Consider the following 26235-nt stretch of genomic DNA (forward strand, 5'->3'; position numbering starts at 1 on the left):
GACCGTTATTCACGACTGTTCCAGCTCCTCATACTTTATATTAGGCTCTCGGTCTTCCCTTCTGCATGTCAGAATACCTACACTTCTGGGTCTTGCCAGAACAGATTACTGCAATATCTCTGCTGTCCAAATTTTATTAAAAAATTGCTTGTAAGGAAAATGATTTGGGGAAATTTTGCATATAAGATACATCCATATCTCTAAGTATTTGAAATTTGATTTTTGGATTAAGCGAGACCATCAGGGAGCCTGATTCTTACACCATGTGAAGCCCCCACCCATAAGAATTGTGTTAGCTCACTGGTCTTTTCATGAGCTCCCCACTGGTCGGCAAAAAGGACCATAAGGTTCAGCAAAAAGGACAAAAGCTCACCCTGGTCAGCTGTCATGAGATATGATATGTGTCCACTGTGTAAATATGATTGAGAACATTTACCTACTTATCACCCAACAGCTACCTCAATAAGGATCAGCAGGGAAATTGTCCCTCAGCCTTCAGACAAAGAAGAATTGTGCTTCCATGGAAAAAAATGTGTGCACTTAGAGATTGTGCTCATCTTGTAATCAACTCCCCTAAATTCTTTACTTAGTGTCAGCTTTCTGTCCACCTCTGCTCAGTCCGGGAGCTCTTTGGTGTCCTGAATTTACTTCAACTTTCTTTTTTTCTTATTCTTATTTCCAACTACCTTTGTCCTCTCACCTGTTTTATTTATAGTCATGTCAGTGGTCTCAAATCCTTTCTGAATGAGGCAGATTAAAAAATAAATATGAATAATGTGGACAATGTTATCATCTCCATGTTTTCAGATTGCAAAGTAAGAATTAGAGAGGGTAAATTACTTGCTCAAGGATCAACAGGTAAGTTAAATTATAGGGTGGAGATACTAAACCATTAATTCTAACTGTTATGTTTGCCTGTTTATTTATCCACACATGACTACCAGCTAGATTAGCACACATAACTGAAATCCAAATATCATATAAACAACCCCCCTTTATCTCAAAACTTTTTAGTTTCCATCTACAACCTTAAAACTTTTTAACAGATTTGTCCAAGAAATATTGTTTGTCTGACTTGACCTTCACTTGCATTCCTCTTCATCCTGATTCCATGTTGGAGGGGCCAGTCCATGATAAGGGGACCCAAGGTGGGTTCTGGGAGAGAGAAAACATTCAAGGACCAGGAGAACACTTCCAGCGAGACGCCAGCTCATTAAAACTTCCCTCAATGGATTAACTGGAGAATATCCATTCTGAATGGACTATAAAGTGAATCACAGACTGTTTTGAAGGAACTTTGTTTTATTGTCTCTGAACAGTGCTGAACCTCAGTTGAGCCTGAAAATTATACTCTAGCAGAGGTCCTAATGGAATGCACCTTACTGAGTGAGGAGGAATGCTTTGTAATTAGTGTAACAGTTATTTGTAAACTGGTGTGTAGAAAATGCTTGAGTACCCCTACACCAGCCCTTTAATATGTTGTAGTTGCATGTGTACTTGTAATTTGTACTTGCTTCAAAGAAAGTCCTGTGGAAGAAAGGTAAATTTCTGGCTTGCCATGAAATGATTAAAAATGTTGAATTTTTGATAACACATTAATGAAATTGCTTTATGTTATCATTAATTTATTCCTTGGTGAGGACAATTAGAAGAGAGGTGAACTATTAATCAAAATGATGACTTAGTCTACAGGAGAGGTAAAAGTAGAATTCAACCACCAAGTTAGATGAGGTGAGTTCTTTCCTTGATTCACTGAGTCTATAAAAGGTGTTGTCCTATGTGTTGATCCCTAAGAAAGTTGCCACTATATTCCAAATCACTGAAGAGTTTGCATTTTGACTTCAAGTGACAGAACCCAACTAAAATCAGTTAAAAAATGAGGAGACTCACTGGCTCACATAATGAAGGTACAGGCAGGCAGACGTAGAGTTGGCCTCAGGATTCATTTGGCCAACTGATGGGAGGATGTCATCTATCTCACTGTCCTTCTCTCTTACATCTCATTCTCTCTCTCTCACACACACACACACACGCCACAACTCCCAGCAAGATGAAACAGGTACAGTAAAACTTTACATTTCCTCTTCTGCTTCTTTGGGAATTTGTTCCTTTTTTTGATAACTATAAAGGCTCAAAAAACTCATATAGGTTAGAAGTAACTTTGGAAAAAATATATATATACACACAAACACACATACACACACACTGTTTGAATCCTGATTATAAAAACTAGCTGTAAAAAGTTAAGATAGTTGGGGAAATTTAGAACTAATTACATATTTAGTGACAACAAGAAATTTTTGTTGATTTTTTAAGGGTCATAATGGTATTACAGTTATGTGTTTTTAAAAGTCCTGATCTTTTAGAGAGTTGTACAAAAATATTTACAGATGAAATGAAATGATGTTGGGGCCTTGCTTTTAAGTAATTCAATAGTGAGGGGGGAAGGTAGCAAGTGCAAGTGCAGATGAAACCAAGTTGCCCATGAGTTGAAATCGTTGAAGGAAGTTAATGGGTACAAGTGGTTCATTACATTATTCTACTTGTATGTGTTCACAATTTCCCAAGTGAAAGCTTTTAAAGGAAAAAATGAATTCAGACCTAATGTAGTCTTCGAGACCCATGAGTGTCCTTCCATTGAGGTTGTTTTCCACTAACAGTGACCTTCCCCCTCCAGTGTGTCTGTTCTGATCACCCTAAAAAGTTCCGCCTTGCCCTGAGGAAACTCAGCTCCGTGTAGGCATCAGAACTGTGTCTTTTATGAAACAAACAGCAACTTCACCCCACAAGGTGGCCAACTGATTGGGCCTTGAAGGAGAGTAGAGCTTATAACGGTTGTGAATTCACCACTTTGGCTATTCCACCAAACTGGGAACAGATTTGCCAACGAGGTGGCTCTACTGCTATTAGTCAAAATGATGTGGTTGCTGTGGGGTTTTGGTGGAAGCCCCCACCCTTAAGACCTTTCTCTTTTCTTCATGCCCTTGTGAGCTGCGGGCCACCTACTGATGTTTGCAAGAGCAGGAATTAAAGTTTTCAGGGACTTGCGCTGTTTATCTTTGCATGCTTAAATATAATTAAGATACTGTGATAAGTTTAGATTTGAATGCTAAAAGTTACAGTAGGGACTTGTTATTTCTCTTTAAGTCTTGAGTCCCAGTCTGGTAAGATACAGGTATATCTTTTAATCTTTCATTACAAAGCTTTTCTGTACATAGAACTTCAGCAAGTTTTAGCCAGACATATTTTTATAGAACCTATAAATTCAACCCCAAATCTCTATCATCTGTTTAAGAAAACAGTGAACTGAGAAAGACACTGTATTATAGTATTGATAGTTTACAGCCTTAAGTGTACTATTCTGGCTCAGACCTCAAGTCTGAAACACACATATTTACTAGCACAGTCCTTGGCAGGAGAACTATTCTCAATGTGTACTTACAGCAGAAAAAAAATGCCAACAATAGGTATAAGATTTTGCAATGCCATCTGGTGGATGTTGCTAAGTCATATTCATGTTCACATTTCCTTCCTCCCTCAGCCTCTTTGTCTTAAATGCTTGGCTTCCTGAAAGGAGAAAAATGGTTGAAGCTTGGGGGTTGGATAACAAACTCTCTCATAAATCTCTCATAAATATTTTGCTATTGGAAATAAAGCAAGTACATGTTGAATTGAGGAGTGGATGGCAGCCTTCGCTTCCCTGGGTGGACTCCACCTGGAACTCCCGTAATGGAAATCCACTAACGATTTCTTCCCCGTGTGACTAATAACAGGAGGATGCTGTGGAAATACGTCCGGTGCCAGAATGTCCTAAGGAACACCTGGGCAACAGGCTATTGGTCAAGTTGCAGACCCTGAAGTAAGTATCAGCAATGGGCAACTACACTGAGGTTTCTATTGCCTTTTAGACACAAACTGTGTCTTTAACATCAGAGCTTGAATCAGGGAGGATCTCCCAACACATTTAACAATGGGCAGCTGTGAGGTAGTGGAAAGAGCAGGGTCTGGAGTCAGCTAGATCTGAATTCTATCCTACCAAGCCTTTGACAATCTCTCTTCCATAATAGGGAAGGCAAATGCTAAGGTTAAACATGGAAGGTAATTGAGTAAAATTGCCCATGTGAAGAAAACATTAGTGAAAGCCAGTGGTGTGCTGGAGTCAGCTCTGACTAACTCCTGACATCTGAATGTGCACTTCTCGTCCCCGCTCTCTATTCAGTGAAGTCACATTGGTGACTTGAAATTTGCCATGGTGGAAGACACTTGTTTTCTAAACATTTACCCAGCATACCTCTGTTGAAAATGGTGATAAATACACCTAAACCCAGTCTCAGTGCCAGGAGACAATAGAGAGTAGTGGGCACTGTAGCAAACTATTTTTCAGGGGCACTCACTATCTAGGACCAAGCCTTGACTTCCAAGTAAACAAGCCCACTTTTCTCAATGGTCTGATTTTTCTCTTCAAAATCCAGGTTTTCCTGCATAATTTTCTTACTTAAAATTTTCTCATTTCTTTTTAAAATAACACACAATTCAAATAAAGCATGCCTGCAGAGTCATCTTGTAGGCCAGTTATTTGTCACATCTGCTTTAAAGCAATTGTCCTCAAGGTGTTTGTTTACTTTGATACTAGAAAAAAGTCATATGTCTTCCATAGGTATTTATTAATTTTGTACTTGCATATTAGACATTATATACATTATAAAACATACAATCAAGAAATTGTAAAGGCTGAACTAAGTATTTAAAAATAAATCACAGTGTTTTTTTTGTGCTCTCCAGTAGATTACCTTGTGTGCCCCTGCGGTGCTTGTGCACCTCTCTTTCCTCTTTGCAGGCTACTACTTTAGAGACTTAGTTCTTTACTTCTTCAAATCACAGACCCTTTTGAAAACATTAAGTTGTAAATGTTCTGCCTCAGCAAAAGTACTTGAGCATACTATGTGTTACACCCTACTAGGATAGTCATCCAACTGTTGAAATTAATTCATAGACCCCTTAAGCAGCACCTGGCTTGCAATTAGGGCATCTGGATGCTGGATTCAAGGCTTTGTGTTAACCCTAAGACTTCTCTGGGATTTTGACTTCTTTCCTTTAAAGAAAGTGGTTAGACCAGATAGTGTCACAGTTCCTACCTGTCCTAAACTTCTAATTCTAATGCATAGCCTCCCTGGTTCCTCTCCTCAGAACACAAGCCAACATGACTGCTCACCAGGTGGTGCATGCTCTCTTGATGTTGCAGCCCCGCCCCCTGGCCAATTCTACCAGCAGGTAGAAAGAGGCAGTTGGGACCTTTTGTCTTGTGCTCAGAGATGAGCAGCCAGTGAACTTGCTACCTCTGTATCAGGTGAGAGGTACAGAAGGGCAAACTCTAGGCCTGGCAAGCCAACAGGAGGTGGGGGCCTCCTTGTCTTTCAGCAGGAGGACCGAGTGGAAGTAGCTATTCATTCTCCTCCACACTGTGCAGGAAGCCCACTGCATTGTGGGAGATACTCGTCCACTCCCATAGGATGCACTTTTAGATGCAGTAGCTTTGCTATTCAGGACTGGAGGAATTCTCTCTGGTGATACTTATCACGAAGACTTCTAGAACTTTCTAATAAATGGCACTGTTCACACTAGTGGGAAAACATGGCTACTAAGATAGATGTACATTATTAAAAAAAAAAGCAAATTGAATCACTTGGTTTTTTCTTGGTGAAAATTATGAAGTGCAGTTTCTAGTGATTTTCAAAAAAAAAAATGTCAAAACAGAAATTAAGAAGCACTGAGGTGCTTGTTCAGTGCACTTGGTCTGCTCAAATGTCTTAAACAGTATCCATACCAACAAGAGCGATGGACTGAACAGATAGTCTTAGGTATAGTTACTTTGAAACAAACTCGAATATTTTTTTAAAAGGCAAATTCTTACAAGTAAACATAGAATGTTAAAATATGAATAGTAAAAATGTAATGATGTTAAGTACACGTTTTCCCATTGATATGCCAAATCCTGTTTCTACTACTATAGATTTTTATCAGCTAGGGAATTTTTTAAAAGTTATTGAGATCTGTAACTTTTTCTTTTGCTTTTGAGAAGTATTTAAAGCCTCGTGCATACAGAAAGAATTAGGCTAGTCCCAGGTCTGTGCGTGTGTATAGCAGCAAGAAAAAAGAGGATAACAGCAGAGTGTTTTTGCTATCTTACATTTTAAATGGAAAAATGTTTAGTTTAATTTAAAATTTAATACTGTCTTATGTCAAGTTAGCTGAGCTCAAAGGAGCCTTCTTAGTGGTGGAACTTTAGTGTGCATTAAATTTACCCAAAGAGCTGGTTTTAAATGAAAGTTTGGGGAGACCTCCTATCACCATTTTCCCTGAGAAACTTGTTCAGTGGATTTCAGGTGGGGCCAAGAAACCTGCATTTTGACAAACTCATTTGCTTCAGAACGCTAGTTTCTGGAAACCACACTTGGAGGAACACTGGTCAGAAGGACTCAGGTTCTGTTATCAGGAAGGACTGGGCTTGAAACCTGAGTGTGTCAATTCCCGACCTTGTGGCCTTTGGCAAGTTATTTAAGCACTCTGAACCTCAAAAATGGGGCAACAGCTACATCATGTTAGTGTTGCGAGTCTAAAGGAACTGACGTGTGAAGCACTTACCACAGCACAACTGCAAGTGTTTGACAAGGGTTAATTCGCTTTCTCTTTCTCTGAACCACAGAGAACTTAACCCTCAGTACCTACCTAGGTAAATTATGGGAATATTCAGACCTTTGTGTATCAGGGAATAGACAATGAAATACAAATCGACCATGCCAGGCAGTAGCTGGTGAGCCTAGACACAAATATCTTCTAAAAAGTTATCTTTTGAGGCAAAGCTATCCAATGGTAAGTCCATCCTCTGAAACATGCCTTGAAACAAAATTTAGTCTAATTTGTGTGGATTCTGCAGTGATGTTGGTCCAGGGCCTGATTACCGGTGTTCTCAGCTGGCAGTGCCCAAGGTCATGGATTATTGACCTGAGAAACTTGGAAGGTGCATATATGTGCTCCAAGCCTATATTATAACACATGGCAGGATTATGCTTTGGGGATGTGTTTTCTTCAAACCCACCATTTTTCATGAGGAATGGGCAACTAGGGCCAATATGAGGGCTCCTCTTCCCAGCTGTCATTGGGTCCATGCACCTCAGTATTTATCACAGTGCTCAGTCCCCTCCCTCTACCTCACCTCAGCAGACTCACTGGCAATGAAGTTCAGAAGGGCCTCACCCACATCATAACCCAGTCTTCCTCTGATGGCCCTGCAATAAATGTAAGGAGAAGGAACTGAACTTTTCTTATTTTTAGTATCTGAAAAGTCCTATTGCTTGAAATGGAATAATAGGGATTTTTATCCTGGCACTAAATTGTAAACTATAAATAAAGCCTGTGCCTAAGACCTCTGAAAACACAGCAGCTGCTGGCAGGGAGTGCCCTGCTGGGTCAGACCAAGACCTGTCCCTCCTGCTTTCTCTCGTGGTGCCACCAACAAGCACCTTTTGGGAGAATGCACCACTCAACATGATCTCAAATAATTAAGAATGTTTCATGACCTTCCATGGTTCTCCACTAATATCCTAGCAGATTCTCATATGCCTTATCAGAATATTTCTGGAAACTACTTACATCTTTAGGTATATTTATATATTATATAGATTTATATATTTAGGCACTTAGAGAAAATTCAAAATTATTTTTAAGTTAAAATCATACAGATTTTTCTTTCTTACTCTCACAGGTTTGAGATTGAAATTGAGCCTCTGTTTGCCAGCATTGCCCTCTATGATATTAAAGAAAGGAAAAAGGTAAGAAAGCAAAAAATAACTGTCCTTGGGGGCACACATGTTGTTGATGAGTCTTTGAGTTTTCTTTTTTTAAAAAAATTATATGGGATTTTAAAAAGATTTTATTTATTTATTTTTAGAGGAGAAGGAAGGGAGAAAGAGAGAGAAACATCAATGTGTGGTTGTCTCTCATGCGCCCCCTACTGGGGACATGGCCTGCAATGCAGGCATGTGCCCTGACTGGGAATGGAACCAGTGACCTCTTGCTTTGCAGGTCTGCACTCAATCCACTGAACTATACCAGCCAGGGTTGAGTTTATGTTTTTAAATCTCACTTCTACTCAGCAAAAACATATCAGATTTGAAAGCAAATGACCTTTGACACACCTAGTTCAATTGCCTTACAGTTTTTGAGGGAATAATCTGGGAATGTTAGTTATTTATATTCTTTGATGACTTTAAGGGAAAGCCTGCTGGAGGTTGGCCAGAGGATGGCTAGAGGCCTGGTTGGGAAAAGAGAGAACTGATACTGCAGTGTAGAGGGCTACTAACAAAACAGGGCAACTTAAATACATTTTTAACAAGCTTGGATGTGCATGTAGCATTTCCTCACTTGGGAAGTGTTTTGCATTGTGAAGTAGTCTCATCATGAATGGAAGGTGTCTTGTGCAGCAGAAGTTTAAATTTGCTGCAGGGCAGAGACCTCACTAACTGTGATGTGCTTGTAATTGAAAACAGTTTGAAGACCTAAGACTTCTCCATGGATGTTTTACTGTTTAGTTATTTTGTGACTCCTAGAGAAAAACAAAAATAACAAAACCAGAGTAAGATGCTTCTGCCCCTCTTTACCCATAACCATTCTGTGTTTAGGAAAATATGTATTTCTTGAATAAATACTAATAATCGCTGAGAATTGTATGAGTTTGGATAGGATAACTACTAAAACCAAGAGTCCCCCAAATGCCCTAGTTTAAGGCAGTAGTTCCTAAACTTAACTGTGCATCACTACCACCTGGAGAGCTTATTAAAACAGACGTTAAACTCACTCTCAGAGTTTCTGATTCAGTAGGTCTGGGTGGGGCCTGAGAATGTGCATTTCTAACAGGTTCCCAGGTGATGCCTAAGCTGCTGGTAAGAGGATTACATTTTGAGAACCACGGGCTTAAAGAAATCACTGGCTTTGTTTCCCAGGGATCCAGCATAGGGGGGCTAGGTCAGCAGCGGTCTGAGCCCCTTAGTCATTCAGGAACCCAAGCTGGCAGTGACTCCTCCATCTTCAATATGCATTCTCCCAAAGTCACTTTTGTCACTGCCATTGCAGATCCTGAAAAAAGGGGGGGAAAGATGGGTAAGGGTGGCCTGGGTGTCTGACAGACACATCACATATGCTCGTAATTCACACCTAACTGCAAGAGAGGATGGTAAATGTAGTCTTTGCCTGAGCAGCCAGTTCTCAGCTATAACGCTATTTGTGATGAAAGGGGGACCCAACTAGGCAGTGGCTTGTAAGTAACGCAACACTAGTGAGCCAAGGGGTGCCCATCAGGCCATGCTCTTTGCTCAGAACCTTTAACAGATGTTTGCTGCCTACAGAATTAGTTATAAACTCTTTAGCTTCCGTTCCTGGCTTTCTTCAGTGTGGCTCTCCCTTGTTCTCTTCCACTCTACAGCCTATGCAGAGTCAAGCTGGACTCGTCTCTGTTAACTGAATTCACTCCGGGTTTTTCTGCCTCTGAGATATTTCGCTGCTCTACTCTCCCTGGTACTTGGTCCCCTTCCAGCTCTGCCTAGCAGCATCTTCTTCCACAGCCCATCTGCCTCACTCTGAGGGAAGCATTCCTCACCACCCCCACTGAATGGGATCTCTCACCCTTTGTAACCTCCATGGTGCTTTTTTGTATGAATGGGGTCACTTATATTTTGCTCTTCGTCTAGTCAGTTTCCTATTTGACTTCTTCCTCATTTCTGAATATAAACTGACTGAGGGCAGAGGCAGTGTCCTGGTCTTCTTCAGTGCAGTACACAGCACGTCATCGATACTGAGAAACTATTGGGGGGTTGATAAAAAAAATGTAATGCTTCAAGGAACATCTCTCAGATGACTCCGAAATATCCAGATTGTGGCAAAGCATGTATCAGATTTTCCAACAGCCACTAGTCGTGAGCCATGTTTATGATTACATTTATTCCTTTAGAGAAATTTCTTTTTGGTTTTTCACTTTTTAAAACATGTTTAGACCGTGAGAACAGTGGCTCTAACTTGTTTTCCATTTTGCTACCCCTTTACAGATCTCAGAAAATTTTCACTGTGACCTGAACTCTGATCAGCTCAAAGGATTTCTTCGTGCCCACACCCCCTCTGTCGCCCCTTCCAGTCAGGCAAGATCCGCGGTGTTCTCAGTCACCTATCCATCCTCAGACATCTACCTAGTAGTCAAGGTAAACACAGTCTCATTTGCACATGCAGCTGTTCCCACTCCTGCATTATCCCAGGTACCTGTGTTTACCTGGTACCAGTGCATGTACCAGGTAAAAGAGGTGTCCAGACATCCCTCTCTGTCTTCTGAGAGATTCACTTCATTTCCTTCTCAACTTAATCCCTTCTCCTTTACAAGCAAATTTTGTGTTGAATACTAGAAAGGCTATGATTTGAGAGTCATACAGCCCTAGTGTTGAAACCTGGCTTTACAATCTGGTTGTTATATGACTTTGGGGGCAATCACCTAATTTTTCTGAGAATTAGTTTGCTCCTCTATAAAATGGGGATAATAACACCACCCTCAATGGGTAGCTGTGCAAATTAAAGGCTGGCACATTGTGGACACCCTTCCTCCTCACCAAGGAAAGCACTCTCTGCTGTCCAGCCCCGGAGGCTGCTGCTGTGTCTCAGAGTTTCCTAATGATGCTCATGTTCTTCTGGAGGCCCACAGTCAAATGACCATGAATCCGGGCTCTGACAGTTGGAGGTATGGGCTATATTTTCCAAGACTTACTCTCCCTTTTTATCACCATCTCACAGACTGAGTTATGTCTTATGAGAATCAAAAATCTCTGGGGCAATTATATGCAGAAGGACCTTTCATTCCAGACTGTGCTCTTTGCCGATGTAAGGCAACCAGAGACTTTCTCTATACACAAAATGACTGGTTGGAAATTAACAACAAACCTTGAGTATTTTACCTACCTTAAGTAAAATAACTAGTCGCATTGACTCTTTACCCCAAAATTGTAAAAACAAATTTAAAGATCAGGTGATTTGATTTCATGAACATCCACATGAGTATCCAATGATCCCATGGGAGTTGCATAAAGATTTCAGAGACTGTAGGTGACTTGGAAGTCACTTAACATGTGGCATATGTCTTACTGTGCTGGCTTCTTTTCACATGACTCTGAATGGTTACTGTGGCTTGAAGGGAACTTGTTTGAACTCATGGAAGCTATAGGTAAAATCCCATCACTAAAACGATGTATCTGTTGTTGTCAAACTCTAATGTGTATCTTTTGTTGTGATATTTCTTACACATATAGAAAAATTAGCTCAAAGCTCACTCTAGAAGCCCTGTAGTTAAGTTCAAAATTCTCTTTAAACTGGGAAACCAAGGAAACCAACACTAGTTCTGCAGAGCCAAATTTTACTTCAAACTCCACTTCTCAGTGTATGGCTTTATTTTGGTTAAGCCATAGTAGTGCTCTGAATGTCAGCAGTACCCTGTGGGTTACTATTAGGTACTAAATATATTCAGAAAATTTCACGTGTGTAAATGCATTCATTTGGCAATAACAAACATTGTCTCAATTGTCCGGATATAGCTCAGATGTTTAAATCCACTCGTACAGTCCCTGGTTTGCTTCTAACTTGTTTTCCTTTTCTGTAATTCCATCATATAGCTTCTTGCCCTCTAAATATGTAGTAAATGGTGGTGTGCTACTGAGCACATTTATCCAAGGGGTTGACGTACAATAAAGAGAGCCTCCTTCTTTTTTTCATTGTCAGGCTGAACACCAGGATATTAACTGCATTTTAGGTGGGGTTACCTTGTTTAGTGTTGCTTGCGATACTGCTCTAAGGGGGCATTCCAGCCTTAAGGCTTCTGTTTCTCAACTGAAGGATGGAGAGTAAGGATGAGAGTGAATCTGGTATAAAGCTTTAAAAACAGACATGCCAGGCATTGAACCGGCCTCCTTCCCCCGCAACCCCACCCCCCAAATGGAGCAAAGGGTAATAACCTTTTACCTTAAAAAAATGCCAGGTAACTCTGATATGTTTCTTTCCCCCATCTCCTGTAGTTATTAGGGCTCACTCACTTCTTTCACACCAAATCATGAAGGACCACACAGCGGGCTCTCAGAGCAGCCTGCAGCTCCTTCTTACAAAGGAGCTGGAGGTACCCTTGTCCAATCCGGTGAGGGAAGTGGTCTCTGCTGGTCTGCTTTGATCTGGATTTTCCCACGTCCACGTTCTGGGGATTCCACTCCTGTGGGTTCCACACATGAAGCAATGGAGTTCCCATTCCTTGCTTTAGGGTCCTAATGAAGAGGTTTTCGTCCCTGGTCAAAGTTTATTTTAAAGACCATGTTTTTATCTGTTGGCTTCGTGGAAAAATCAGCTTCCTTCCAGTTTGATCTATAAGTCCTCTATGAGCTTCAGGAGACTAGGGCCAGGTGTACAATATTCACCACCTTATCTACCAGCAGCCACCACCTGGAAGGTACCCAGCAAATGTCCTAGAAACTGACAAGTATGCAAATGATGCCTGACTAGCAGGAACACCAGTCTCTAGCTCGAGTGTTATGAGTCCATGTTTTCCACCTGGGGCATCTCTCAGGGGGTCAGTCTTGTCTTCTGCTCCGGCAGTGGGAAGGAGTTTCAAACCTCTCTGGTGAGAAGACAGTTCTGGCTTGAAGTCCCCTGAGATGGACATCCATTGAGCAGTCCCCTGCCACTTTCCTTTGAAACTCTGTTAAACACCCTTCATCACTAGGGTACTTCTGATAATACCTGTTAAGAATGGGTGCCTATTGGGATATGTTAACCCAGGTTTCCTCCTCAAGAATCATCTCCACTAGTGATACAGACTGTTGATGGGACTCAATCACTTGTTTTTCTCCACAATATCTAAGTTAAATTAATTTTTCTTTGAATAGAGTGTTAGGAAATTTCAATGTTCTCCTTTTCTTTCCCCCGAATAAGGTGCCCAAACTTCTGGCCAACCAGATCCTTTACCTGAGGCAAAAACAGAGGAGACATTTGCCAGTAGTAGCATTTTCATGTTGCCAGCAAGTCAGCAAAGTAAAAGGCTGTACTGTCTCACCGCTTCTGGCTTCTGTGCAAGCCTGTTAAATCTGGAGACGCAGCCCTAATAGGAAATACAAGGGAGACAATTACGGATAATTTATTCTATTCATTTATTCATTTTGTGGAGGGTTTGAGTCCTCAACCTGACTTTTATAGAGGTCATAAGTCTTTTTGACACTGTAAGTAATAATAAAGAAAATGAGCTTTTCACTTCCTACCTATGTCTTTTGGGTTTTGTTTAATGAAATAATTTTTATTGCGTTTTTATTGTAGGTATAGTACAAGTTTATTGTGTAAAAATAGAAAATACATGTAAGCAACAGAAATAAAATCAACAGCATATAATGTCATCATATAACGATAACTATTAACATTTGCTGTTTATCTACTGTCATCTTTTCAATGTGCTCTTATGATCTTTTTACGAAACTCCATAGTACTTTTTATACTAATTTTCTAAATAGAAAATAAATCGCAGACAAATGATTTCCATATCAACAAATATTGTGATGAAACCTAGTTTGGATTGTTGCATAGATTCTGTTACATGGATATAATTTATGTACTTTGTTCTAATATTATTTTTGTTGGCAGATTGAGAAGGTTCTTCAGCAGGGAGAGATTGGAGACTGTGCAGAACCCTACATGGTCATCAAGGAAAGCGATGGTGGAAAGGTACAATCTTTTGAGTACTGCTAGATGGTGGCATCTTAGAATATGCAGGTTTTTTCAGAAGTGCTCCACAATAGAGTTTAATGGGATTTAGTCTATAATCTGTTCCCATATGAGACACTAATAAATTGTATTTGAACCAAAGAAACAAGAGAAACTGGTTGTTGATAACTTTTTAAAGAAATAAATTACTAAATTCAGCAAATGATGATATCCACACTAATATCTAATTGTAAAACTTAACCAGGTCAAAGTCATTCCCCGTTGCCTTGCTCTGAGGCTCTGACCCACCTGGTTGGGGGTGCCGGGGAGACTCTGTGAAGCCAACAGAGCTGGAGCTCCTCTGGCTTCTCCCAACAGCGTGGGCCACCATCCTTTCTGGTGCGAATGTTTGGAGACTGGGTGAGATGACCGTACCTTATAAATTCATTAGCACAACATAGGTTCTGAGCCTATAAAAAGGACATCTCTTCTCAGCGCCCAATATGATTTTGAAGGTGTGGCCTTTCTGGACTAAGACATGACTAATCAGCACCACTACAGACTTATAAACTTCAAACAAGATTTATTGAACTCAAGACATTTTAAAAACATCTACCTTTTATTCTAAACTTAAAAAGAACACCTGGGAACTGTTGTCAACCTAAGAAGGAACTTATCTGGAACATTTAGAGATCTTTCCAGAGTTCTCCAAGGCAACTTTTGAAAAAACAGGTTCTCGTGAAAGCTCGGTAGATGATATATAAAAGGTTTTATAGCAAGATTCTCATGCAAATTCAAGCCATGTAACTAGCCCCTAAAACTGCCTGTTGTTGTTTAGCTTGTGTAATAAGCCTTGGACTTTTTTTTTTTAGCTGAAGGTATATTTAATAGTCAAGTGTAGTCTTTCTTTAAACTCCTCCTTTTCTAATCTGTATTTCCTTACTAGTTACACTTCTGGCCTAGGCTGTGTCATTTTTCTGCCTATTTGCTCTTTCTGATCATCAGGGCAGGGACTGGAAACGCCCGTCGTAGCCATGCAGGGCAGTTGACTTGGTATAGGTGCCCTATTGTTTGTTTCTACTTGTTCCTTTCCATTTTTTTCTAGAGTAAAGACAAGATTGAAAAACTAAAGCATCAAGCTGAATCCTTCTGCCAGCGTTTGGGGAAATACCGGATGCCCTTTGCCTGGGCTCCCATAAGCCTAGCGAGCTTCTTCAATGTCTCCACCCTGGACAGGGAGGTAACCGATGTGGACTCCATGGTTGGTAAGATTTCCAGCTGCAGTGGGAAGTCTTGGGCTCCCCAGTGTACCAACTCTGAGGTCAACTGCTTATAGTAAGAGTGGCTGGATTACAAATGCATAATTAGACAATGGTTCCCCCAAATTATCATGAATGTTTGTGGAGTTTAAATGCTCTTATAGTAAGATTTTTTATTGGAATTTTTTGGCCAGATACTTAAAAAACTTAATTTTAAGTATCCAGCTGTTCTTAAAAGTAAAATTCTTTAAAATAACAAGAAAATATTATAACCATCTACAGTGTATTAAACAAAGGCACCATGATTGGCTCCAAAACATAAGAACCATAGTCATGGAGGTTTCAGAAGGAAAACTCAGGTTTCTCAGGAAATTTTCCAGTTCCTCAAAGTTTATTTTGCCAACTGCAAAAAGTGGTTGCCAAAAGAATATTTAGTTGCTGTTCCAATTTATTTAATATATTTCTTTTTCATCACCTCACCCTTGATCTGAGTCATTAATTTTTAAAACAGGTTGGATCTGAAACTGTCCAAGAGGGTTATAGAATTTTCAAGTAGACCCACCCCTACTTGTGGCAGAGTTTCTATTTTTCCTAAATGTCTTTGGATCCAACAAATATTTAAGGCGAGAGTCACATTTCTTGAGACATTTCTCATTCATTCCTTAGCTGTACCACCTCTGAAATGTTGCCTGTAGCAGAGAGTAGAGGAAAGGGTATTTGGTCATTGCTGCTGCTATTCTGGAGTTATTGCAGCATAATTGCCAATCAGAAATCCTGTCTGTCTTGTTTTTTCTGATTTATCAATAACAAACCGAACTTTTGTGCATCCTGACCTTCACACCACAATTTTTCTTGATGCCACCCTTTAGGTAGATCCAGGCAGCCTTATTCGAAAGAGTTATGCATAAAGCCTAGAGGATGCCATAAATTAGATGAATCCACAGATTCAAGCGTAGGGGGTTTCCTGAGGCTTATTAATCTCTAGGTCAAGGATGATTAACCTGGTTACAGAGGCTGATTCTTAAGAAGCAACCAGAATAGGCAGTATGGAAAATTTAGATGGGCTGTAGTAGCAAGAAGTTCCAATTCGGCATCACAGCAAGAATTTGGGATAAGAGAAGATTCAAAGACAGGGTTGGCAATATTAGAGTTCTAAGCAATTTGACTATTTACAACAGATCCCCTGAGTTTTGCCGTGGAAAAGCAACAAAATCCTCACCTAAATCTCAAAAGGGGATAAGAAACAACTAAGCAGAGTATTAGGGTGCAGCCCAGGTTTGGGTGTGACTCAGGGTTCCAACCCCCACTAGGCAGGTCAGTGAAGCCCGCTGCCTGCCTGGTTCAAACAGTGAGAGCAGAAGAAAGCTGGGACTCAGAATGGACTCAGGCAGACCCTAGCATGTTTGGGTCACAGTCTCAAACGCCGTCAAGGGCATTTGAGAACATGCCTCTCCCAATGGAATGAAATGTAAAAATAAAGCAAAAACAAACACTGTCGACTAAATAAAGCTTAAGTGCACACCCCGTCCTGGCAGCAGTTCAGGACTCCTGCTGGGCGGCATCTGGCCTAGCCTCTGTGAGGAAGGGGCTGCCGCTGCTCGGGGCGTCTCCACTCGGGTCAGAGGGGGGGTGGGGGCTCCCCGGGGCTCTGGGAAAGGTAGGGGTCAGTGGAGGGAAGTTTTTATTCACAACTAAAAGGGCCTTGTTCAGAGTTTTTGTTCAGCAACTTTAAACATGCACAAAGTCTGTCCAGTAAGTTTCCAGCCATGTACCATGAGAAATAGAGGCATTTGTTGAAGGAGGTACAAGATACAAGAAATACTGTACATAGGACAACGATGCCTCAGTCCCCTTCAAAGCAGGCACGTTGGGACCTCCCACAGTTCTCCCAGTCTCTATCAGCTGCCCTGCCATATTTTCTTGAATGTAATTGATGGTCTGAAATCTCCTTCCTGTCAGAGGTGATTTTAGTTTTGAGAAAAGCCAGAAGGTACAGGGTGCCAAATCTGGGCTGTAGTGGGGCTGAGTCACCTGAGTGATGTTATGTTTTACAAAAAACTCTGTACAAGGTATAGTACTTGAGCAGGCACATTGTTATGATGAAGCTGCCAATCACCAGTTGCCCATAGCTCTAGCCTTCTGAATCATCTGAATAGTTTCCACAGAGGAACACTCAAGGTTAATGCATTATTGGATGTAGATTTGTTTTTCTACTCACTCAGTCATTTTGAATGCAACAGCCACACAGTACACACGCTCACTCAGTGGTGTCTACTGCCTCCACTGACTAGTACAGTGAAGTCATCATTGTTCACGCATGCACATTCCAGTCCACTCTACTTGGCTGCCAGATTACATTGATGTCATGCAAACTGTTCTCATTATATTAAAAGTGGATGGATTTTTTCTGGACAGACACCATATGTGGTAAAGTTAATAACTGCTGGGTATTGAAACAGAAGGGCAAACTTCAGAATGACAACTGTTTTCCTTAAAGGAAGAGGCCCTGTGGGTGAGCGGAGAACCTTGTCCCAATCTAGAAGGCTTTCTGAAAGAGCCCTCTCCTTGGAGGAAAATGGGGCTGGATCCAACTACAAGACCACCACTATGACCGTTAACAGCTTTTACAAGCAGGTATCTCTCCGTGTTACAATATGTCTGTGTTTGTGTCCACAATGTCATGGATTTGGGAGCCCAAAGGGGTGGTATATGTAGTGAATAAGAGAACAAGTTGGTTAACCTCACCAAGCCTAAATTTCATTATCTACAAAGTAAGGATGGCGGTGCCTGCTTCATGGGGCTCTTAGGGAGGATTAGATGACATGAGGCAGGTAAAACTCTTCCCAGAGTGCCTGGCATATAGCAAGTGCTCAAGGAGTGTTAGCTCTTCTTATTCAGAGAACGATTTGCTCCCATCGATACAAATTCTCCTATCTAAACAACTCTCATGGCCCATTCATTTCTTAGACTATGAAAACAGTCTGGCTGAAACACTGTTCCCCTTGGCCTCAGGGTTTCCCGGTCTGGCTGTTGTCCTTCTCACCACTGTCCCAGTGCACTTTGCAGGGCTTTCCTACCTGCTCAGAGAAGGTGCCCGTTGCGGATGGTACTGTTTGTAAGCTCAGTAAACACTGAGACTTAACAAACAATTTCCTAGGAGTAATCAAATTCATAGAGGCAGAAAGTAGAACGATGGTTGCCAGGGGCTGCAGGAAGGGGTGAATAGGCAGTTGTTGTTTAAAGGGTAGAGAGTTCCAGTTTTGTAAGATGAGAGAGCTCTGGAGATTGGTTGCACAGCAATGTAAATGTACTTAACACTAGGAACTGAACACTCAGAAATGGTTAAGATGGTAAATTTTATATTATGTGTATTTTTCTACCAAAAAAACTACTTTAGACTTTGACTCTGTCTTAGAAAACTTTCCCTAGCTCAGACCTCATGGGGCATTTCAAGAGATTGTGTTAATAACCTCAAATGCAGAAGGGATGTTGAGGGGTCTATGTACCATGCCACATAATAGCATGGGACTGGAAGGGTTTATATTCCAGGTATATTTCCAATTATATAAACTTGGTAGGGAGGGAGGACAAAGTACTTGACTTAACTAAGTCTGAGTTTTCTCGTCTGTGCTTGGGAATAAGATACACCTACCGTCCTACCTTACCAGGCTGTTGCGAGGGTTAGAGCTCTTGCCCATGGACCCCTTGGTAGACAGTCTGTCCCATGTAGGCAGAGTAGTCATGCCCAGCCTCCTCAGCCAAGACAAACGCGAAAAAAACGAGGATAGGAAAAAATAGAAAGATGCTTTCCCCATCTCCAAATCTTTGAAGAAGGAAGTAAACTTAATCTGTATCATCCCAGGGAGTAAAACGAGCATCAGTGAGCTTCAGTTATAGGGGGAGACACTTTGGGCTGAGATTTCTAATGATCAAACGGACTTCCTCAGAACACAGTAGAAGCCCCGCCCCCAGAAAGAGTGATGAGAGGCTGAGTGACAGCAGGTCAGGGAGCAGTAGAGGAGGAGCGTTGGACAAGAGGTTGGACTAAGTGTCTTCGGCGTTGCCCGTAACCCTGATTTCTATGAAAGACATGCTAAAATGAAATTTAAAGATAAAAATCTTGCCTTAAATCATTGGTCCCTATGCCAGCAGGCAATGGTATGTCTATACTAACCCTAATTTTTTTCTTGGCAGGAGGGAGATCGCCTTAGTGATGAAGACTTATTCAAGTTTTTAGCTGACTACAAGAGGTCTTCATCCTTACAGAGAAGAGTCAAGTCAATTCCAGGTGTGGATGACTTGTCTTTATCCTCTTAAGCTGTGCCAAAGCCATTTATAATTAGACACATTATTCGTCTAATGGTATAATTTATAAAATTATGTTTACCAGATAAAATGTGGGATTTTACATCAGGAGTTGAGTAGGAATTGATCTACTTTTCTGGAAATTCTATTAATATTTTCTGTTCTATTAAAGAATTGATTCTGCCCTGGCCAGTGTGACTCAGTTGGTTGGAGCATTGTCCTGTAAACTGACAGGTTGCTGGCTTGATTCCTGGTCAGGGCGCATGCCTATGTTTGACCCCTGGTTGGGGCATATATGAGAGGCAAACGATTGAAGTTTCTCTCTGGCATTGATATTTCTCTCCCTCTCTCTCCCTCCCTTCTCCTCTTTCTAAAATCAATAAGCATATTCTCAGGCGAGGATAAAAAAGAAATAAAAATAAAAAATAAAGGCTTGATTCTATAAAAAAAACATACTTTAGATCTGGTTTCTCAGCTAATCATATGTAATTGGACATAGGAGCCTTTTTCATCATATAAAAGATTATATGAACCTCTTAATAGAAAAAGAAAAATGAAAGGAGATGCTTTGGTAGAAAGTGAGACACCTTCTTTATCCTCCATTTAACAGCTCCGAAGCACTTCTCCAGCGCCCCAGGTACCGGAGAACCCAGTTCGAAAACCACCAATATTTACTTACATATGTACTATTACAGCATGATAGTTCTGCAAGGAAATTTTAAAATCCCCTCATCCATTTCTACCCATTCTACAATTTTTTCCTTTTTAATTTCTAGAAACTAAATCTCAGAAGTTGTCATGACCTGCTTTTTATCCAGCTATGGGAAATTAGCTGGGAATTGCAAAACTCCCACACACTCCCACAACTCATCCTTATTTTCATGAGAGAAATACACTCCAGTAGTCCTTCTTGATTCCTTTGTACATGACAGTGTCTTCAGTAAAGCAGTCCTGTTTTCTGTCTTCAGGCTTGCTTAGAGTGGATATTTCTCCAGCGTCAGAGGTAATCAGTAGTTGTCTGACTCCTGAACTACTGCCAGTGAAACCCGTCTCTGAAAACCGGACACGTCTACACAAAGAGATTTTGGAATTTCCGATACGGGAGGTATACGTCCCTCACACTGTGTACAGGTAAGAAACAAAGGCTCTTGGGAAACCACTGAACCCAAATTCACAGTCTTGTTTGCATAATGTCTTCATCACCCTTTGATCTACCTTCCTACTAAGTTTTGGGGGAAATTATGTTTACCTAAGTATAGATAATTGAATAGATTTCTTTCTAGAAATGACTATCTAATTTTCTTTAACAAGAAAGTGTTACATTAGTCATAATTGGAATTTAGGATTATACCGGGTATATTCCTTCCAGAAATTAAAAAAATCCTCCTAATCATTACCTTGGCTTTGTTATGTGCATCAGAATGTATTAGGGGAAAAGCAGCGGGACCAAAAATGTTCTTGGTATCTATAATACGGGATTCTACCTTGAGACCAGCTGTGTCCAATAAAATGTGTAGCAACAATAGAAATGTCCTCTATGATATATAATATAATATATTATTAGCTGCCCAATATAATAGCTACCAGCCACATGTGACTATGAAGCATTTGAAAGGTAGCTAGGGCAATGGAGGAACTGAAATTTTAGTTTTATTTAACTTTAATTAATTTGAATTTCAAGTTAAGTAGCTGTAAGCAGCAGGTCGCCACCCTTGGACAGCATGAAGCTAGACAGTAAAGACCGAAAGGGTAGGCTGCTTCCATCTCTCCGAGGCCTTTACTTGGGGCCGGGAGGGAACTTGTCAACATACATCTGTCAAAGCCATTGCTTTTAAGAAGATTTTTTTAATGCAGAGAAGAATGCTGTAACCATCACCTTTTCTCCACCGTCTGGAAACGACACTGTGTGTGTGTGTGCACAACTGTACTGACTAAGTTGCAGCCTGCTTTGCCCCCAGCCGCTCGTCATGGACTTCCGCCTGCAGAGCACCCGCGACGAGCCTGTGTGTGGCCTGTCTGCCCTTTTCCCCTGTTTTACATGCATGGGCACATACGCATATACGTACCTGTGAGCACCCAGTGGTATCGTTTTTATATTAGTTTTTTTTTAAAGAATTATTTATTATTTATTTAGTGAAGAACATTCATTATTTATTTACTTATTTGAGAGAGAGAAAGGCAGGGAGATAGAGAGGAAGAGAAACATCAATATGAGAGAGAAACACTCATGGGTTGCCTCTCGTACTCTCCTTGAATGGGCACCAAGGCCGCAGCTAGGCAGGTGGAGACCTTTCAACCACCTGAGCCACACTGGGCAGGGCTTTATATTCTCTTTAAGTGTCCACCTATGGCTGTACACTCTGTGCTCACTGGGATTTTCATCCAACAGTGGGATTTTTTCTTTTTTGTTTGAGTATTACTGTGGACTCATGAATTTTATTGATTCAATATGTTACACACAGTTACAGTCATTATCCTTTGTAGTTACTTAGATTTTCAGAAATTTAATAATAGGAATTACTTGACAGCTTGTATTTAGAAGTATTAATATTGATTTTTATAGAGCTTTGTCATCATTTTAAACTGCTATATAATATTCCTTTGTGTAAAGAGAAATTATTCGTTGTTTTTTTTTTTTAAAACTGGTAGACATTTATGCGTTTTTCCAGTGTGGGGCTCTTACCAGCGCTGTCCAGTGAGAGTTTCTGTCTTTGCCTCTGGGCCTATGCGTAAACGTTTTCCTAAGGAATAAGCCTAAAAGTGAAGTTATTGGGTCACAAGTGATAGGTATTTTAAGTTTTATTTACACCGTCACTGTTTTCCAACTCTGTGCCAGTGTGCAATCCTTCCAGCAGTGTCAGGGAGTTGTGAGTCCCCCAGACCCTCCCCCGCACTGTCCAGTCTGGTGTATGTGGCTGCGGGACTGCAATGCAAAAGCTTCCAGAACTCACCCAACCCAAACACGCCCACTTCCACATTTCCAGATGCACAAAATTGAGCCGAGGTAGAAGTGTGTGGTTCACTGAGGTCAAAAACTACGGTGAGAAATACAAACAGCCATCCACACAGTTAGAAATGAAGCTCTTCCTTTCAGTGTTGGTGAAGTTCCATCTCCCCCATGTAATCCTCTCTGAAGCGGCTCTCCGTTTTCCATCCTCAATCCTTAAATACAGACTAAACCCAGGTCCCCCTCCTAGATAAATAAACATTCCTGGGATGTAGTTGTTTCAGCTGTCATTCCCTTGAGGGCGATGAAGGCATAAAAACGTTTGCTTATGGATGCTGTGTTTGTATCTTTAGAAACTCTAACCCATAATTGGGGGAAAATGCTTGTGGAATTGGAATAAGCTTTCACTAAATGAATTCTATAGTTATTCAACTTCCCCTCAGCATTTAATCACCCATGGGAAGCATTTACAACTCTCCACTCCTTGCTGCAAACATTACCCTTAATTGCATCACAGCGGGGCTCAGAATGCATTAGCACGCCAGACGGCTCAGAAAGGCAGGAGTGGGCTCAGGAAGGCAAGAGTGGGCTCAGGAAGGCAGGAGTGGGCTCAGAAAGGCAGGAGTGGGCTCAGGAAGGCAGGAGTGGGCTCAGAAAGGCAGGAGTGGGCTCAGAAAGGCAGGAGTGCTAAAGAGAGCGAGTCTGGGAGGATCACTCTGCATCCAACATGGCTTCATGAGAAATGGACCCACGAGTGCAAAGTGGATATTCTTTAAGCTGTTCTGTACCCTATAAAAATGCCAAAGCCACCTGTTAAAACCTAGGTTCCTACCCTTTGGAATGGCAGAAAAAAACACTTTCCTCCAGTTTGGCTGTAGAAGCTTCTATTGGCTCCCAGCGAACCATATTTTAAACCTTGTTTAAGGAACAAGAGTTGTAGTGAAGTTGGTTCAGAATCTTACTACATGAAAAGTTCAAGGAGTTTAGAGAGCATCTTGTCTAAATCTCCCGTGCTGTTGTTAAATTTTTAATATTTCTTCTCCAGGCCTCGCATGATTTGTAGTGGTTTAGTTTGGGTTGGTCTTCACAGTAACCAGTCCAGGGTAACTCCCCCTTTTCCTGCACCTCCACTTCTGTCTCACAGAGTGGACGCGCGCAACTCCAGGCGGGTCTGAACCCCGGCCAGATAGGCAGGTTGGCTCATTTTGCCTTGGATGATCCAGTCTTCTCATTTCTGTCACTTTTTCCTTCTTTTTGTTCCTTGCCATCCCCCTGTACTTCATGGCTTTTCTACCCTGTCCTGCCTGCAAATCAAAGTCTCTTTTCAAGCAGCAGTCTTTTAATTTATCTGCATTATGATATCAATGTTAGATATGGCCTAATGCCTTATCTCTCCCGAGAGTATTATTCCAGTGGGGACAGCAGTCCCTATTTCATTTCGGAAAGCTTACCTTCAACTGAGTTGAACTCTGGACATTGTTCTAAGGGGTTAGTAAGTAGGGTAACTGCATTGCTACTTCCAGGACGCCAATCCTGGTCAAAGCTATATCCCTTTCAGGAAATCCAACCAGTGAAAATTAAGATTTATGGAGCAGATAAACTCATGAATATTTTTTGATAGAGAATTCACCTAATGAATATAAAATATGATTTGACTTATAAAAATTTGATCTATTTGGAAGTTATGAAGCATATACCTCTTAGGCCAAGGAAGGGTTGCCTTCAGTGACAAAGCCAGGATTCAAAGTTCAAATTTGTGTACTTTTCACATAAAGTGCAGAGCTCCCTTGGGTGGGGGGAATTATTATGGATCTAATGGCAGATGTTGTCCGGTCATAAGTGTGAGTGGTGGCCAGAGTCACACATTACAGGATTGTAATATGGGTGAAATTTCAATTTAACACCCACTGAGTAGAACTCAAGTTACTTTATCTCTCTTAAAGGAGCAACTCCCATGGAACCTCAAACAAAATTGGCTTAGGAGAGCCCAAAACTGCCTTCCCTCAGTCTCCCTGTTCTCCTACCTCTTCAGATGCCTCCTCTGATTGCCCCCCCCCCCCAAATCTGGTGCCCTCAGCCATGGTCACCATGTTGTACCACAAGAGGCACCGTTCCCATTATGTCCTCTGTGGATGCTGACCTTATTCTTATTGCTGTAAGGAGCAATCTAGATCAGTTACAGGAGAACTGTGCTGGACTCAGAAACATCCCCTGCACCATCGAGGGCTGGTCAGTATAAAACAAGCAACTTCTCTAAGGGAACTTCTAGAGCCAGAAGTGCTCATCCCAGGAATGGCCAGCATGCATCTCCCAGTCCGGGGACCCCTCTGCTGTGCCGTGTGCCACCTCAGTGGGTTACAGGCATGGAACCAGACCAGTGTTCCCCGAAACAGACCCAGGCAGGAGCTTTTGGGAAACCACAGAGGACAGGAATTCCGTAAGTAGAGCAGAACAGCTGGAAAAATTAGGTAGCTAAATAGGATCCCCACATCTGAATTCAGCATCCCTTTCTCCACACCCAGATTAAGAAAACGCTAGTTGTTAGCTGGGAACACGTTTGGACTTATTTTCCATGCGGCCCAGCAGCTGATAATGGAGACTCCAGCTGCCTTCTGCTGGGGGCAGAATGAAAACAGCACAGCCTGGGGCCAAGGCCTAGTGAGACCTTGAAAGGCATTTTATCCCGTGGCTGCCACCGGGGTCATGTACAGAGATCACAGGGGCTGAGGTTGTAATGAGCTCGTCAAGCTCCTTTCCATCCCTTTAACTGGTGGTTACATTAGGGGAAACCACATGAAGTGTGTTTCCATTTCTCGTCCCAGGCCCCGAGAGCCTCTGAGGTCTCTTTAACCAGTGATCAGACTTGCCGTGGAGGACTGTGCTCACCGAGAACAGGCCTATCAGTTAGAACATGATTCCTCTGGTGGATAATTAGCTGTTTTCAGGCCTCCTCGTATTCAGATGAATGTTCTCAGACCGAAAGCCTACTTTCTCAAAGCTTGCCTGATAACTGGTTTGATAGAGAGGTGCCTCCCACGTCACAGGGGAGGTTTAAGGAATATTGCCAGCCTGGCATAGACTAAATAAATGTGCAAGCTGATCTTGAATGAATACTTGCAAGTTCTCATGGAAAGAATAGGATTTCTAAGGAAGAGTGTGAGCTGGAAATAATTCTGGATGCAGTGGTTAGGAAGGAGTTGGGGCACAGGGAATGGAAGCTGACCTTGAGAGGGACTTTATTTTGTCCAAGGAAATGGGCTCCCCATTGGAGCCCAGTTGGCTGTGTGTCCAGACTGGATCTTCTCACTCTGTGGGCAAGGGGGTGGGGGAGGGCAAAGGTGGCTGTGCCTCAGAGTCTGTTGTGGAGCTTTATAAAAATACAGATGTCCATCTTGGAGACTTACCTACCTGGAGACTCCCTTTCAGGAGGTCCGGCCCAGGGCCTTGGGCCTCCTTTAAGAATCAAAGCCTCCCCCTCCCTTTTATGGAGTCCCTCCCAGTGAGATCTTCCAATCTATGGAGTCACACAGAGGTTCACAGTGACTTCAGCTGCCGGACACAAGAAAGAGGGTCACGCGACATCATCCACCTGACTTGAGAAGCAGTCCCAGCATATGCAGGGAGATCAGGCGAGATGGATAGGCCAAGAGCAAGCACTTGTTTATCAAGAATCTATAACACGGCAGAAAACCTCTTCACATGAGGACAGTTTTGTACGGAGTATTGTCCCTCAGATGCTGTAAGTGCTCCAGTGTCATTGCTAATTAACGCTGGTCATTTCTGAAGTGTTTAACCCTGGTCTGAATCACTATCAAAGCAATGCCTTACTTAAATAATTATCAAAATAATAACTCCCCATTCTTATTTGTTTCTCTAGTTGTTTGAAGTTTATTTTGGATTAGGTAGCTTATTCTAATGGTTAAATTTATCAAAGAACAAAACAGAGTGTGAGCTACCAGGTGG

General features: G+C 41.6%; 1 protein-coding gene across 4 annotated transcripts in view; it reads left to right on the forward strand.

Annotated features, from left to right (window-relative positions):
- The window catches only part of DOCK8 (dedicator of cytokinesis 8), a 220156-nt gene that overhangs the window by 94012 nt on the left and 99909 nt on the right, over nucleotides 1-26235 (forward strand). For all 4 annotated transcript variants that reach the window (XM_037165574.2, XM_037165576.2, XM_037165575.2 and 1 more), the window contains 8 exons: nucleotides 3774-3859; nucleotides 7763-7829; nucleotides 10098-10247; nucleotides 13702-13782; nucleotides 14867-15026; nucleotides 17518-17654; nucleotides 19215-19308; nucleotides 20294-20456. In XM_037165574.2, the coding sequence (XP_037021469.2) occupies nucleotides 3774-3859; nucleotides 7763-7829; nucleotides 10098-10247; nucleotides 13702-13782; nucleotides 14867-15026; nucleotides 17518-17654; nucleotides 19215-19308; nucleotides 20294-20456 (938 nt within the window). The remainder of the gene's footprint in view (nucleotides 1-3773; nucleotides 3860-7762; nucleotides 7830-10097; nucleotides 10248-13701; nucleotides 13783-14866; nucleotides 15027-17517; nucleotides 17655-19214; nucleotides 19309-20293; nucleotides 20457-26235) is intronic.

The sequence above is a fragment of the Artibeus jamaicensis genome, unplaced genomic scaffold (assembly GCF_021234435.1).
Source record: "Artibeus jamaicensis isolate MK-2021 breed Jamaican fruit bat unplaced genomic scaffold, CSHL_Jam_final scaffold_1964, whole genome shotgun sequence".
Classification (NCBI taxonomy): domain Eukaryota; kingdom Metazoa; phylum Chordata; class Mammalia; order Chiroptera; family Phyllostomidae; genus Artibeus; species Artibeus jamaicensis.